This window comes from Suncus etruscus, chromosome 5 (assembly GCF_024139225.1).
Source record: "Suncus etruscus isolate mSunEtr1 chromosome 5, mSunEtr1.pri.cur, whole genome shotgun sequence".
NCBI lineage: Eukaryota > Metazoa > Chordata > Mammalia > Eulipotyphla > Soricidae > Suncus > Suncus etruscus.
The window spans coordinates 26,645,335-26,662,086 of record NC_064852.1 but is presented as its reverse complement, the minus strand read 5'-3'; the positions used below and the strand labels follow the sequence as shown (position 1 = coordinate 26,662,086).

The 16,752-nt window shown below is 38.6% G+C and overlaps 2 protein-coding genes across 2 annotated transcripts in view; one reads left to right on the top strand and one right to left on the bottom strand.

Annotated features, from left to right (window-relative positions):
* The window catches only part of AQP9 (aquaporin 9), an 837,480-nt gene that overhangs the window by 139,831 nt on the left and 680,897 nt on the right, over positions 1-16,752 (bottom strand). The window lies entirely within an intron of this gene.
* The window catches only part of ALDH1A2 (aldehyde dehydrogenase 1 family member A2), a 102,446-nt gene continuing 90,951 nt past the window's right edge, over positions 5,258-16,752 (top strand). Inside the window, exon 1 of the mRNA XM_049773659.1 lies at positions 5,258-5,374. Within this exon, the coding sequence (XP_049629616.1) occupies positions 5,258-5,374 (117 nt within the window). The remainder of the gene's footprint in view (positions 5,375-16,752) is intronic.

The following is a 16,752-nucleotide window of genomic DNA, read 5'->3' as shown; positions in this document are numbered from 1 at the left end:
CCATAAGACCCAGAGAGTACTTTCTGAGTCTCCATTCGGCCCACAGAACCCCAAGATCCCTCAGTACCCCATTCTTAAAATAGCCTCTTGTGGTTCTCAAACTTGGAGGATACATTTTAAAAGAAGAAAAGCTGTTGTGTTTCAAAACATAAAATTTGGAGACTTAGCCAACTAAGAATCTAAGCTCTGCAACTATAAATATGCCTTTTCATAGGCTACAGTAACCAGAGGCTACTTAAGGTCATCAGGGACTTACAGGTAGAAATTTTTTATGGTTAATAAATACTATAATCTCAAACTTTTCTCTATGTTGGAAAGAAAAAGGATAATCAATGAGCACTATATCCCAAAAAGAAATATAAGTCAACTTATTAGAAAATATAATATTAGAAAATATAAGTCAACTTATTTTACAGACACTTCATAATACATATATAAAATATGTAAAACTCTTTTATGCTTTAACTAATAAGTTAAATGCTGTCTCTCTATAAATACACCTTGCACCAAGCTTTTCTGCTAGTGTTTTCAGGAAACATTTCAATTAAAGTAGCTGAGCATAACCCGGATGAGATGAATGAGATCATTAGGAAACACTTATATCTGAAATAAACTCTGAGCTCATTTCTGCATGCAACCCAAGGGCCCTGATTTAGAAAAATATTTTAAACAATGTGTCCCTTTCATATCATTAGACTTAGACATTTAGGGAACTGATTCAATTAACCCAGGAGCGGAAAATGCTATAATGTGTGATTTATTTTTGCAGATAAATTGAAATGCCAGTGTATCTGATAGAAAAGGTAGGCCTGTCATCATGGTTAGTAATGGGAATAGGAAGGCAATTAAGCAGGGCCACCTGAGGCTGAGCTAGCCCTGGACATGGTGAAGGCTTCAAGTTCCAGCTGGACATTCGGTTATTGTCAAAACCCAAAATGTTCCTTGGTTGGAGGAAATCTTTGTGCACCAGTTTTCTCCATTGACTTCTGAAGTACATTTCTCAATTGAACAAAAACTGTTTTCCCCAATGTAAACAACAAAAAAGTAGTCTAAATTTCTATATGATTTCATAACTGAAAGTCAGACTACACATAAAGCATGAAAACTACACTTTGCATTCTTTTCTTTAGGTGAGGAAATATGAGGCAAGAATTTATTTGTCTCCATTCCAACTTCAGGATATTGGCTCCATAAGGCCTAATAAATAGTTTTCATGGGGAAATAAATAGACCATGCAGTAGTTCACATTTCCCTTGTGCAAAGACATTTAAACAAGACATATCCTAGACAATACATAATTACAGATGGGGAGGGTAGGCAAGAGAAACAGAGGATGGTAAAAAATGTTCCTTAACCAAATCAAGAAAAAGACTAAAATTTAAAATGCAAGAAAGCTGAAGAAAATTGTGTTAAAGATGAGGATTTCCAACATTGTGAAATTCATAAAGTAAAAAAAGCTAATACATATCATAAATAGTATAAATAAGCATTATAAATCCCAGTACTTCAATAAAAATGGTAAAGAAAATTTAAATATATATATACTGAAACATGATTAAAAAGGGGTAAAGAATAAGGATGCATGATAATATAGTTTTAAGGAAGTCTTAAAAAGTACTAGAAAAATAAGTCCTAAGAACACAAATCAAGAAGATGCATAATGAAAGATTAGTTGTAAATCACTGTTGTTTGTTTTTGCAAAGTCTTGCTCAAATATTTATTTGAAGACTTGATACCAAGAGCTAAATGCCCTGAATAATAAAAATTTAAAAACATCCATGAAATAACCTTTGGAAAAAGGAGCATAAATGGAGTGACAGACCAAGTTTATCAAACAGACTAATTACTTAACTATAGATCAACATCATAAACAAAATCAAACCTTACTCCAATAAAATAGCCAATGGTTGGATTATTTATTTATTTTAAATTTTTAATTACTATTTAAATGCCTTGGTTTAAAAGTTGTTCATAATACAGTTGGATGTTTTAAAACAGTTATTTATGATTGAATTTCAGTATACCATATACAACACCCAACATCAGTGTACATTTCTTGCCACCAATGTTCCCAGTTTTCCTCCCATCCTCCCTCCTTCCATCTCCTTTGCCTGTCTCTGTGACAGACATTTTTCTTCTTTCTCACTTCCTTTGATTTATTTTAATTTTGAGAAAATTGTACTTAATTAGAGAGTATAGGACAGTTAGTTTACTTAAAGTGGATATAGTAAGAGGTACTGTGGGATTATCTTGTGTTTTGCTCACATCAATAAAAAATTTTATTAGATTGTTACTATGTGCTCTGCACTGTCCTCGAAATATAGGGAGGCACACAAGAATTAGAAGGAACAGTTCCTGGACTGATCGATTAACTGTCTAGTTGGAGAGTGAAGTTTTAAGCCAAAGCAGCCATCAGGGAGCCATTCAAACGGGTCTGCCATCTGTCACTGTTCTAGACCTTTGAGGAGGTTTAGTTTGTAAGAAGTCAGAGATCCTTTACTGCCTTGAGAAGAAGGGTATCTTTTCATCTGCTTTGCCCCACCAAACTGCTAATAATTTCATTGTTCTTGGGTTCTGTTCCTCCATTGAGAGGGATTTCCAAGTCGTGATAATGGGACTGGCTTTAGCAAGAGATGAATTAAGAGCAAAAAGCCCTAATCCTATATATGGCTCAGCAAAAGAGCATTGTCCTGCAGGTGTGACCTCGGTGCTGTAATATTAGTAATAATAATAATAGCAATTAATTATAGGGAAGAGGAGGACGTGGAGGAAGAGATTATTTCTGGGATGGTGAAATGCCACATACAGTTTGAAAAGAGCATAAATGAATGGTTTCTAGTTTGTGGTAGTCTTTTTCTGGAAATAGTAAGTTATCATATTAATTTCAACAGATCCCTCTATTTTTTCCTCAGACTTTTTAGATGGCTTCTTGGTTTTATAGGAATCAGGAGCCAGATAACTTGGATTCAGTTGCCATGTCAGCCTCATCATCTCCTCGCAGCCACTCAGCACAGCTTTTTGCTCTGGAACTCTCTTCTTCCTATTCCCCTTCCCTTTTGGTTCATCCCTGACCTCCCCTGCAGGTTCAGCTCAAAGGTCAACTTCTCCAAATAGCTGAGCTCTTGCGTGGTGCAGCAAGTTGATAGAGAAATTTTCTCTTCTGGTTTCCCTCCAAAGTTTCCGAGTCAATGATTCAGTTCCAGACCTGGGGAGAATTTCAAGCTCTTTGAGGGTAAGCCTCTTGTCCCTTTTGAAATCCAGGCATGTTTGGAAACTTGTTTCGCTTGTTCAGAGACTTGAATATCTTCACTGTTGCTGGCTCCTCTTTCCTTAGCAAACTCCAAGAGCTTCCTTTCATTCTTCAGTTCCATCTCTAGCACCCACCTCCCACCCAAGACTTTAACGAAAATTTATCTCATAAATTGTTTTGTTAAGGCACATTTCTTAACCATAAAGCCCCCTGCCCTAAAGAGCTTAATCTAAGGTATAAGGGTATTCAATATAAACAATCCATTCAGTTAATCGTGGGGAGATCCTTTGGAGACTGTGAGGTGGAAGTTACTTTATTAAACCTTATTTTAGAATAAAGTATTTTTGCTTATTTCGACTATTAAACTTTCAAGAGTTGAGCCAGATACAAGCTAGAAATAGACTCTAAGGGCTCCATTTAGAAAGTGGCACCTAAGATAAAAATCAGCAGGCCCCTCTCCAACTTGGAAGGGAAAAGGAAACAGCTCATAAAAAGGTCTTTGCATGAGTCCCCAGGTTTATCCTGCCTTTACCAAAGTCCATTCTGGGATGGGGTGCCAGGCTCGTGATGTACGTGCTAACCTGGAAGCTCTATTGGAGGGACTACAGAAACGTTTAAATTAGGAGGTAAAGATGGAGAGGGGAACAGATGCTTGTCAGATCCAAAGCAATTAGGAACCCAGGATAGCTGTGGACATTGCAGCGTTGCAAATACATCTCCAAAGGTGTTTGGGTGGGGGGAAATGGAGAAGAAACGAAAGTGGAAAAGAGAGATGATAAGGAGCAGAAAAGGAACCGGGGGGCCAAGGCCACATCCGTGCGTCCCTCGAGGGGAGTCCTGGACCCCGCTATCCCCTAACGCCTCACGGGGTGCTTCAGGCCGGCAGGGGGCAGCCGTGGGCGACAGAAACCTATAGAGAGGCCGGCGCAGCAATGATCCACTCGCGGGGAGCGAGCCTCCCTTTGCTGGGAGAGGTGAGTCGGGAAGCTCACGCCACTTTGTGGGTCCCCGACCCTTGGGCCGCACCCTGCACTGTCTACACTGTCCCGAGGAGGAAAAAAAGGATGTGTGTGTGTGTGTGTGTGTGTGAGAGAGAGAGAGAGAGAGAGAGAGAGAGAGAGAGAGAGAGAGAGAGAGAGAGAGAGAGAGAGAGAGAGAGAGAGGAGAGAAAGGAGTGAGAGAATGAGAGGAGAGAGAATGAGAGAGTGGAGAGAAAGGAGAGAGAATGAGAGGAGAGAGAGAGAGGGAGAGAGAGAATGAGAGAGAATGAGAGAGGAGAGAAAGGAGAGAGAGAATGAGAGGAGAGAGAGAGGGAGAGAGAGAATGAGAGAAAAAGAGAGAGAAAGGAGAGAGAATGAGAGGAGAGAGAGAGAGAGAGAGAGAGAGAGAGAGAGAGAGAGAGAGAGAGAGAGAGAGAGAGAGAGAGAGAGAGAGAGAGAGAGCAGGAGAGGTAGCAAGCAAGCATACCCCGGCAAAGGGAGAAAAGAAAAGTGGGCTCCGCTGGGAAAGAAAAGGGGTGTCGGGGAATCTAATCTCCTCATGCCTGCCCCCCGCGTCGTCCCCCTTCCCACACCAGCCCAGGTTGTCTCCATCCTTTCCCGCTTTAGAGTCCGGGTGCAGCGGGCGTCGGGGTGTATGGGTGGAGGGAGGAAGATGGGGTGCAGCCGTGCAGGGGTGGCGGGCTGTGGGTGAGTTGGGGGTTCCCCCAGATGCCGTCGAGGCCGAACAGCAGCGGGGCGTGGGGCACCCTTGACCGTGGGCGCGGAGCTTTATGCAAAACAGAGGGGGGCTGCACCCAGGCGTCCCAGGGAGGGAGGACGGACCAGCCCCCCGCGCCTCTGCCCTCACGTCCAATAAGAAACGCCCCCAGAGCTTGACACCTGCCTATATACAGGCGAGCGCGTCCCCCCGGCCCGCGCACCGCACCGCACCGCACCGCACCGCACCGCGCGCACCAGCCGAACGCCGCGCGGGCAGGCGCCCCTCGGCCCCCCAACAGGCACCAACATGACTTCCAGTAAGATCGAGATGCCCGGAGAGGTGAAGCCCGACCCCGCCGCGCTCATGGCCTCGCTGCACCTTCTGCCCTCGCCCACCCCGAACCTGGAAATCAAGTACACCAAGGTAAGGAAGGGGCCCGGCCGGGGACGTCCCGTCCGTGAGTAACTCGCTACTGGCGCGATCAGTCCCTGGGACTGGGACAGCGGGGTGGGGAAGGGTCCCCGAGTACTCCTTTGGGGTGAATGGAGGGGGATCTCCGCTGCCTGCCGGAGGACTTGGGTAACTTGGGGACTCTCCTCTGCCCCTCCACCCCGGGCCGCGCGCCGTCAACGGCTGGGCTGTGACTTCCCCCGATCCCCCTTTGCGCGCGGCGCTCCCTCCCCGACCTTCTGCAGCGCTCCAAGCCTTCTCTGGCCCGCTCGGGAGCCTTCTCTCTGGCCCGCGCGGCCCCGACTGCGGGATGCTGGAGCTGATGCGAGGCGGGACAGGGCCGGGCCGGGCTGTCAGGTCTTTTTCATGCCCATTTGGGATAGCGGGTCCCGCCCGCCCGGGGAGCGCGCGCGGGTGCTGCGAGCCCAGCTCAGCGGCTTTGCAGAATCCCCTAGTTTCGGGTCGCTCAGGGCGGTCGAGCCGAAGGCATCTTCGCCTTCCAATTTTAGAGACCGCGGTGGTTTACTGGGGGGAAAATTTTGTCTGCAAATGTGTCCAAGTAAAGGATTCGTGTTTGGAACTGGAAAAGACTTTTTTCTCTTTTTTTCTTTTCCTTTCCTTTTCTTTCTTTTCTTCTTTCTTTCTCACTATTTTCTTTCTTTCATTTTTTTCTTTTCTCTCTCTCTTTCTTTCTTCTTTCTTTCTTTCTTTCTTTCTTTCTTTCTTCCTTCCTTCCTTTTTCTTTCTTTCTGTCTTTCTTTCTTTCTTTCTTTCTTTCTTTCTTTCTATATTTCTTTCTTTCTTTCTATCTTACTTTCTTTCTTTCTTTCTTTCCTTCCTTCCTTCCTTCCTTCCTTCCTTCCTTCCTTCCTTCCTTTCTTTCTTTCTTTCTTTCTTTCTTTCTTTCTTTCTTTCTTTCTTTCTTTCTTTCTTTCTTTCTTTCTTTCTTTCTTTCCTTTTTTCTTCCTTCCTTTCTACCTTCTTTCCTTCCTTTCTTCCTTCCGTCCTTCCTTTCTTTTTTTCTGTGTTGTTGCAACGAATTCCGACTTTGGGGGTCTGGGGCTGCTAACTCGGAACTTACTTTTTGGTCTTTGCATCGCTTGCGAATAGATGTTAGCTGCTCCGTTGAAACTGATTTTTTTATCTCCACCCAGGCGAAGGACCAGCTAGCTACACAGGTGGGGGTGGATGGGGGAATAGATTCTAGCGTTTTCCCGACATAGGTGAGAGGATTGAAAATCACGTTACTTAGAGTTTTACTGTAGAGATTCCTTGATGGGTTTTCTCCTAGTTCTTTCCGATGGTTTCTGTTCCAGATCGTCCTCCTTTATTAATTAACTCAAACACATAACCGCGGACACACGAGATAGTTTCAACTTGAATTCTTCCATCATGCTTTATTGCAAAATAAACTTTTTTTTTCTCTCTCTGGCTGAATGACGAGAGTTTTGCTTTTGGTTTTTGGGTGCTTTTTTAAAGAGAGGAAATAACCATTATTAAAAGATTGGAATTGTAATTGCATTGAGTTTTAGGGTCCACATCAGGGTGATTCGTATTTTGAGTGTGTTTGAATATGCTTGATGTACCTGTTCCCTTTTTTTAGATGGTGTGACCAATTTTTGAAAGCCTTTTTAATGAGAGGTCGTTAATGCTTACAGCCTTAAATTTAAAAAGGCATTGTGTGCCTAACAATAGTGCCAAGTATTGGCACATCTCTTGGCTTAAGAACTTGCAGGAAAAGCATGCAGCGCACACATTTTGTTTAAGAGCGTCTCTAACCTCTTCATCGGGTCTTTAAAGGTTTTCAAAATGTAGGCGGTTATGGCGAAAGAGGAGCCCTCAGATTTTGGGGTTTGGATTTATTTATTCTGCGGAGTTGATTTTCCTAAACAACCTTTGAAAAACCATTTCGCTGTGCTTTGGGCATCTCGGAATTTAATTTGGAAGCTCTTGCAGTTCTTTTTCTCTAGCTAACCCTGCTCTCTTTTCTCTTGTTCTCCCCCAGTAGGAAAGACAACTGATTTATAGCTAATTGAAACCTCTAATGTGGAGTCTTTTAGCCCAGGAGAGACTTTTATCCAGTATCCACTTTCTCACTTATTACAAAGGAAAACAGTCAGAAATGAAATAATGGATTGTAACTTGATTCTTTAATTTGTGGGGAGGAGGCACCTTATTTGGGGTTTGACAAACAACCCTCATAAACACTTGAGGAATACTAATCTAAAGGCGAACTCTTTTCACAGAATCTTGTAAAATCAGGTATCTGTGAATATTGCGGCCAGCTGGCCTCTTCTAGTTTTTTAGTGCGACTTCAAAATTTCCTTAGACAAGCTTCTGGGACAAGCGTATTTTTTTTTTTTTTTTTTTTTTTTTTTTTTTTTTTAGCACTGAGTGCAGAAGCTGCTCTTTTGGTAGCCAAGTAGAATGGGTAATAATATTTTGGTTAAAAGTAAAATATAGCTTATAATTACCCTTTGAAGCCACTTATCAGAAGCAATGGAAACAAGCAATTTGAAGCAGAAGAATGAATGTTCTTTAGAACAGAGATACAACATTCAATAGGGATTTATTGAAGGCCATGTTTAAAGAATTATGCTGGAGGGCTTGTTGAAGAACTCAGAGGAAATCAGTGCAATCTTTTTAGAAAATGGTGTAAGTGAGACAGAGGTAGATCCTTAATCAGGAGTTTTTCTCTTGCGTAATGGCTCTTATATTTACTCAGTGATGGAATTGTGGGTACAGCTATATGATTTGATTTGGGGAACAAGAATAAACCACTGTTTACATGTAACCTATCAGAATATAAAATTTTCAAGCCCCTGTGAGTTTGCAAGTTTTATTTCCCTCACCACTATTCTCAAAGCATGTTGCCTTTCCTAAAAGGGAGAGAGTAGGAAGAGAAAATTAGAAATAAAATTTAATTGCCTTTGTTGAACTCCAGAGAAAATATGCCCAAATTGGATTGTTTTTTCTCCAAAGATATGGAATGGTGAAAACTAGAGCCTTTTATATTGATTTGATACAGTTGTTTAGTTTAAAACTAATCCAACCTTTTTTTAGTCCAAATGCTCATTTGAATCAAATCATCATTGCAGTACCATCTTTGTTTTAGACTATTTGTATTTCCTCAAAATAAGCAAGGTAACACCTAATTTTTAAAAATGATTCATTTTTAAGGAACATGTATTTCAAAAGGTTGCTTTAGCCAAAAACAAAAAACAGAAACAATATGAAATTTCAAGGGGACACTTTTAAGGCCCAGAAACTATCTATTTTCTTGTTTATGATCCTAAGAAGATTGCTTTCCATCTAACACAGAGTTTGGGTTGCTTTTAGCTCTACTTTTATGAATTAAATGATTTTATGACATGACTTTGTGACTTAGATTTTCTTAGTTGTTCCTGTTTCATCAGTTTGATTTTGAGAACTTCTCATAGTTGAATATGTGAGAGGCAGATGGCCATTGTTGAATCAAGGCAAGCATTTAACTAAGTAGCCCTAACTGCAAAAGGTATTTTCTGGATTCAAAAGGAAGATCTCTTTGGAAACTTTCTGACTCTGCCCTACCTTCTCTATTGTCTTCTGTCTTTTTTTTTCACCCCATTAGTTCACACACACACACACACACACACACACACACACACACACACAGCCCCCACATTATACAGTGCTATTTCTCTGTTGATGACTTTTTCACACACACACACACACACACACACACACACACACACACACACAGCCCCCACATTATACACTGCTATTTCTCTGTTGATGACTTTTTCCCATGAGTTTATATGTCCATAATTTAACAGAAGCATAAAAGGTTATGTTTTCTTCCAGCATCTGTTACTGAGTGGGCCAAAACAGAAGGAGAAAGGGGATATTTATTTGCAGACTGACCTACTAAATTAGAAAAATAAAAGTATTCCGCTGAAATTTTTCTGTTTATGTGCATTACCAGCATTAATTAAACATGGACTATTTTTGTTTATTGATTTGATTTCCATTTAAAGAATATTTGAGTGATTCTATTTCTAACAGACTGTTCTATGGAAGCATCTGCTTTCTAGGAGTTAGGGTCTTAGTAGAATGGTGCCCAGAATTGGTTATCATCAGCATGATGATAATTTGATCAAGGTGATAGCAAAAACAATCATACTTATCATACCACTTACACTTTCTTGGAAGCTTACTAAAATATTTTTATAGGCATTCATACCTTTATCTCTCATTTGATCTGGAAAATCCTTTTTAAAAAAGAGAGCATAATAATAAGTTAGAATAATTGTTAAAGAAGACCATGTTCTTGACTTTAACAAAGGTGTAGCTCTATTCCCATCTTGTATTTTGTTCTTCCAGACACAAATTTCTTTGAAACAGATACACACATACTGAGAATTAAAATTTTTTTGTATTGCTTCTCATGTAAGCATGGAAATAATATTAACCAGTCAATTCTTCTTAAGAAGTGTGGCCCTGGAATCTCTGACTTAATACTAGGATGTTTCTGGGGAGTATTTTTAAGGACTAGGCAAGATTCTTTCTTCTTAGGGATTATTTTTTTTAAGAGGTGTTATGGGTCTAGCTGCTTCCAAAATTCCATTCAAAACTGTCATTTTATAAATAATTAATGAAAATGTTACTAGAGGATTGCAGATTAAAAATTTTTTTACAATTATACAATGTTTGATGTTCCTGTCATCTTCACTTAACTCAAGGAAGCTAACCAATTTTGTAGTAGACTTGAATAAGTTTTTTTTTTTTTTTTTTTGGTTTTTGGGTCACACCAGGCAGTGCTCAGGGGTTATTCCTGGCTCCAGGCTCAGAAATTGCTCCTGGCAGGCACGGGGGACCATATGGGATGCCGGGATTCGAACCGATGACCTCCTGCATGAAAGGCAAACGCTTTACCTCCATGCTATCTCTCCGGCCCCTTGAATAAGTTTTTTTATTCTGAGTTCTTTCCTGAGTTCTTTCAGTTCCTGGCCTATGTGACCATACAGAATTACCATTTATCAAGTTATGTCTACCCTTTCTGTAAAAAATAAGAAGTGGCTCCTTTAATGTTTGTAGGTAGAAGATTCTTAAGGAACCTCCTTTGTGGAGTCCTATTTGTAACCAGGCTGCATGGTTAATTCTCTGTTGCACAAGAGAAACACAATGATCAAGCGATAGGCAAACAAACAAACAAACAAAAAACCCTGTGATGATAGTTCTAAGTTAAATAGTGACATCTAAGTATTGATAGACATTTTTGATCTTAAAAGTTAATCCTGGTAAGAGAGTGCCTGGTCAGCAAATCATGGTCTCTTTGATTTTTGTAAAGTTTTATTAGAACACACACCTCTCGGTGACCTATTGTCTACATCTGACGGTGGGAAATGATGGCAAAGGCAGTGGTATAAAGGATGGATGGTGTCTCCTCTTATGGGATTTCTCAGCTGGGTAAGGGAAGGTTTGGGTATGTGCTTGAAATTAAGTGGTATATAATGAAAATTGATACTAATTATTTTAGTTTTGTAGTGTGTTGACTGCATTTGTAGTTAGAACTTAATAGAAGCCCATTTTCATAAAGGTAATAATTATATGATCAATGAAGTTTGATATAACAGGCCACTGTTTCCTATTACTCATAAGACTTCACTTTTCTGTGCAGCTTTTGATTCCTTTGTATTGAGGCAGAATTGCCTTTGGAGTTCCTTAGGGAGGAATATTCTTGTCAAGGTCTTAATTAAAAAGAAATCAATCAATTTCCCAGCTAACATTTTAATAGTCATATTAGATATATTCTACTTAAAATGAACTTTAGTATGTCTCATTACTCAACGGAGCCTAAAAACCCCAAGCTCTGGTATTTGGTGTAGTTCAGACAGACATTGTCAGTCATTGGGACATAAGTCAGGCAATAAAAAGGATATTTTCACATGTTAGATACATTATGAAACTAGAGATATGTCTTAATCTGTATAATTTTAAACAAAATATTTATGCTTGTTCTCTCTCATTGCCCAGTTTTAATTTGGTCATCTTTCAAACAGTAAAAAAAAAAAAAAAAAAAAAACAGCCTCACACAGTGACTATTTTTGAGTGTTTTCTAGCAGTACTATAATTTCTTTAGTCAGTGAGATAAGTTTTTACAGAAAAGTCAAATTTGGGGGAACACCCTATTATGCTCTCTGCTCAAGTATCACTCCTAATAGGGCTTAGGGAACAATATAAAGTGTTAAATCTCCAACCCAGGTAGGTGCAAGGCAAAAACCCAGACTACCCATAGTACTGTTGCTCAGCTTCATCAAAACCAGACATTTACCATAAACACCATACCTAATATCCATAGAGGTGAATGCCTTAATATAACCTTGGTTATGTTTTATGATTTGGGGGCCACACCCAATGGTGCTTAAGGGTCACTCCTACTGGTGCTGGGGAAAGGACAAAAAACACCTTACCCCTTGGCTTTTAGTTGTAACTTGCCTTTAAGGCCTACCTTTAAGCTCTATTCCATGTTACCTTTCAGATACATGAGATCATTCTGAGAATTTATCTTTGGTATTTCTCTGTGGCTTATATGTTTTAATTGTTTTCTATTCAAATCTTAGGTTTTAAAATCTGAGTTTGTTTAGCAAGCCTTGCTGGTTTACAAGATATAAAAAACACTTCCAGCCTTTGAAATATTCCAGTTGAAACCTTTGAGTACTTGTACCATCTATGTAGACTTTTCCTAGCAAAACTTCCCTGGAGTCAAATGGATGGATTTGTTTATTTAGCGCTGTAGAATTTAATTAAATGATTAGACAGCCTGAGGACACTAATATTGTCTTTTTCTTCCTCCTTTTTTCTTCCTTTCTTTCTCTTCTTTCTTCCTTTCTTTCTCTTCTTTCTTTCTTTCTTTCTTTGTTTCTTTCTTTCTTTTTCTTTGTTTCTTTCTGTTTCTTTCTTTCTTTCTTTGCTTGTTTCTTTCTTTCTTTTTCTTTCTTTCTTTCTTTCTTTCTTTCTTTCTTTCTTTCTTTCTTTCTTTCTTTCTTTCTTTCTTCTTTTTCTTTCTATTCCTTTTTTCTTTCTTTCTTTGCTTGTTTCTTTTTCTTTCTTTCTTTCTTTCTTTCTTTCTTTCTTTCTTTCTTTCTTTCTTTCTTTCTTTCTTTCTTTCTTTCTTTCTTTCTTTCTTTCTTTCTTTCTTTCTTTCTTTCTTTCTTTCTTTCTTTCTTTCTTTCTTTCTTTCTTTCTTTCTTTCTTTCTTTCTTTCTTTCTTTCTTTCTTTCTTTCTTCTTTTTCTTTCTATTCCTTTTTTGGAGGGCACCCAGGCAGTATTAGGGATTCCGGGTCCAGTAATGGCAATTGGCCCAAGCTGACTTGGGCAGGGTTATGTGTCACTGTTCTGACCTAGTGGTCCTGGGGACACCAAGACCACTGCATAGGTGCTCGAGGTCCAGCACTGCCACAGCATATTACACTACATAGAGAGAAGGGGGTACAGTATTAGGAATTGATCTTGAGGCTTTGACACACATACAAGGCATACTCTGTGGCCTTTAATGCTATCTCCCAGGCCCTTTATGATAATTGTCATTATTGAAGGAAGCTATTTTTTTCTAGTTATACTGTTACCTCTAGAAGTTCTATGCATTATTTTCTTACTGTGACCTTCATAACCAGAGTAGCAATTGCTTCATCCTTAGATCTCTAGAAAGATTGAAAATCTTTGGTCCAGTTGAAACTAGAAATACCAGTATCTTACTTATCTAGAAAGAATTTAGATTTTGGATACCAAAACTCTTTCTAATCTTTATTATAAAATATAGAGAAAAGCTTAAACATAAAAGATTACATTTTAGACATCTCCTTATACATTATTTTCATCTATCCCTAGTCTAGTGACTTGAAAGTTTGAGGGATCATGTCTAGTGATTTGTTAACAAACTTTTATATTTTACACAGCTCTTCATATACTATTTTTATTTAGCCTAAGTTAAGTGACTTGGAAATATGGGAAGGTTACTTCTAAGGATTTCTTAACATAAACTTTTAGTTACAAAAATGATCTAAATTTGATCTTCTCAGATAGAGTGGAATCCAGATTTAGTAAACCCACAAACAAAACTAACAGACCACAATAACCTATTTCTTTCCTCCTCAAATACCAACCACCAGCATATACACCAGATCTGCAGGCTGGGACCTGTGTGACGAAGGAAGGAGCACAGAGAGTTGTGGTATGGAAATGTAAGATGCGTGTATATTTTGGTGCAGATTAGAAAGATGGAAGGAAGTCAATGAAGGCTTTGGCTAAAAACACAAAGTTAGGAAATATCTACATATCTACAAAGGACAACTGCAAGTCTTACTTTATTATCAGAAAATTGAACTTGTTCCTTGAATCCTTTCTAGAAGATGATCAGAAATCATTGTGGATGATTAAATTTTTAGCAAACCTGAAGAGAGCCAGGGATATAGCTCAATAGTAAAAAAATATATACTTGCATTTCTTGAAACCTGGGTTTGAACTGTGGTACTTAAAAACAAAATAACAAAAATACAGGGCTGGAGAGATAGTATTAGTATTAAGTACCCTTGTCCTGCACGTGGCTGCAGTGACCATAACTGTCATTCAAATTCGGCTCTACATATATTTTCCTGGACACCACCAGGGGATATTCCTAAACACAGAACCAGGAACAATCCTGAGCACTGCCAGTTTTGGTCCCAAATACACTCTACCTTTTATTCCCCGTGAAAGCAACCTGAAACCCATGATTTTCATGAATTTTTCTCATCTATTTTTTGAGTTTGACACCCACTGTACCAACATAATTTAATTTCCACCTGGAAATTTATCTATATTAACTTGGGCTCATTTTAAAATTTTAATGTCAGATGCGCTTGCTTCTCTTTTCCTCATTTTCTTGCCTATTATTTGACTATGTGAAGGTGTCTTGAATATAAAGCATAGTTACTCAGAAAGAGAAGCATAGATGTAGGTCTACCTTTAAGAGGGAGAGACTGGAAGAGATTTTCCCTTGGGACTGGGCAAAGCTAGGCCTCTAGTTGACTATGGCGCATGATGCCAGGGATACTTTGAATGAGGTGATAGCACTTGAAGCAGCAAGATAATCTGTCAAGTTCAACGAGCCAACAGTAAGCCGCTTTTGTTAGACATCCCTGGTAGAAAATTAAATGTTTTGATCATAGGAAAGTAGAGACAGTTCTGTAACAAACATGTTAATCAGTGTGTTAATTCTTAATGCCTTAAAATGTTGCTTTTAATAATTTCAGAAAGTACACTGAAGTGCCCCCTCTTCTCCTCCAATGAACTGTTTCCACTTCCCTCTTTTCCTCAGAGGCATATATCTTTCCCACAAGGTTATGTATCTGTGCATGTCTGTGTACTCATAATACTGTTGCTGTTCATGTTGATTCTTTTCATATAAGGGAGCCATTAAATAGTTGCATATGTATTTAAATACATCTCCCAATATCCTTCCCAATTTTTATTGAGGCACTGTGGTTTGAAATACTGTTAATGACAGTCTCATACATACAGTATTATAGCAGCACATTCTCAACTAAAATGTCCCAATTCCCTGATTCCCTCCACTAATGTCCCAAGGTACTCTTACATCTACCCAACCCCTAAGTTAGTTCTGTGAACCAGATTTTAGGTTCTGTTGTCTTCGGTCATTTGTCATGTCCTTCTGTGCTTCTTTATACCCCACATATGAGAGATCATTCTGTATCTGCCTTTCTTCTGTCTGACTTTGGTAAATATAATCTTTTCAGTTCCATATACAGAGCAGCAAATTGTGTGGTTTCATAATTTCCTATAGCTGACTAGTATACTATTCTGTGCATATAACATAATTGCTTTACCCAGTCATCTGATCTTGGACACTTGAGTTGTTTCTATATTTTGACTATTGTTGAATATAGAAGCACAATGAAATAGGAGTGAAAATGTCTTTTCTAAATAGTATTTTAAGATCTTGGAGAAGACACCAAGAAATTATATTCATATTTTGAGAAGTCTTTCACAAAAATAAAAAAAGGACTTCTTTGTTTTACACAGAGATGGAATGACTTGACTTTCTCACCAGTAGTGAATTAGAATCTCTTTTCCCCACATCTGCACCATTGCTGGTTTTCATTCTTTTTTGTTTCTCACTAGTGAGAGGGAGGTGATATCTCATTTTTTTGATTTGTCTCCCTTACTAAGTTATGCAGAGCATGTTTTTGTACTCCTACTAGAAGATATCTGCATGTTTTAATTAAGGAAGTGTCTGTTCATCTCTTTGCTTCAGTTTTTGATGGAATTATTTGGATTTCCTGCATTAAGTTTTACAAGTTCATTATATATTTTGTATATATAATGTCGAATAAGTGGTGGGTGAATGCTTTCTCCCAGTCAGTGGAATGTCTGCAGAGTGTCTATTTACTCTGGTCATCATTACTTTTGTGGTACAGAAAAAGCTTAATTTGATTAGTTAAGCTTGTTTATTTTTAACGCAACATTTACAAATTTTCATCTTTTTCAAACACTCATCTTTGTGGTTAATATATTTACAGTTTGGTGTTTGCTCAATATTTTATTCAATACTTATAGTGTTTAACACTATGCTGCATTAAACATTATTGAAATATCTCCTTAGAAGATTGGATGTGTACATATATGTGATTTTTTTTTTTAGCTCGAAAGGTTTGTGTATCTATAGCTAAATTAGAGATGTCAAATTTATACCCAACTTGGTTATCTTAGTTTCTGGCTCCACTAGTAATATCTCATGGTTCCCATTATGCTATACCCTTATTTACTCTTAGAGTTCTTATATTTACTAAAAGTTACAACCTGAAAAGTGTGATTGCTATCCCCTTGCTGTTTAAATTTGCATTTTCTTGATTTCTTGTGAGGCTAGGAATCTTTTCATATGTTGATTGGCCATTTGGCTTTTCTTCTTAGTGAATTGCTCATATACAATTCACCCAATATTAGTATGTTTGTAGTGATTTGTAGCAATTCTTATATTTGTTTTTATAGTCCTCTAATAATATACTATGTGAACATATTCTTCCTCTTTTAAAAATAATATTTCTATTTAAGCACCATGATTATAAACATAATTATAGTTGGGTTTCAGTCATAAAAAGAACACCCCCCTTCACCATTGCAACATTCCCAATGTCCCCCCATCTCCCTTCTCCTCCACCCCCTTCTTGTATTCGAGACAGGTATTCTACTTCTCTCACTTATTAAACATATTATTTCTTTTCATATTTCACCTACTCTTTTGGGGCATGACTTTTCTAAAGTTTTGGCTTCCAATCTAATTATTTTTATTATTATTTTGCTTTTCAGGAGA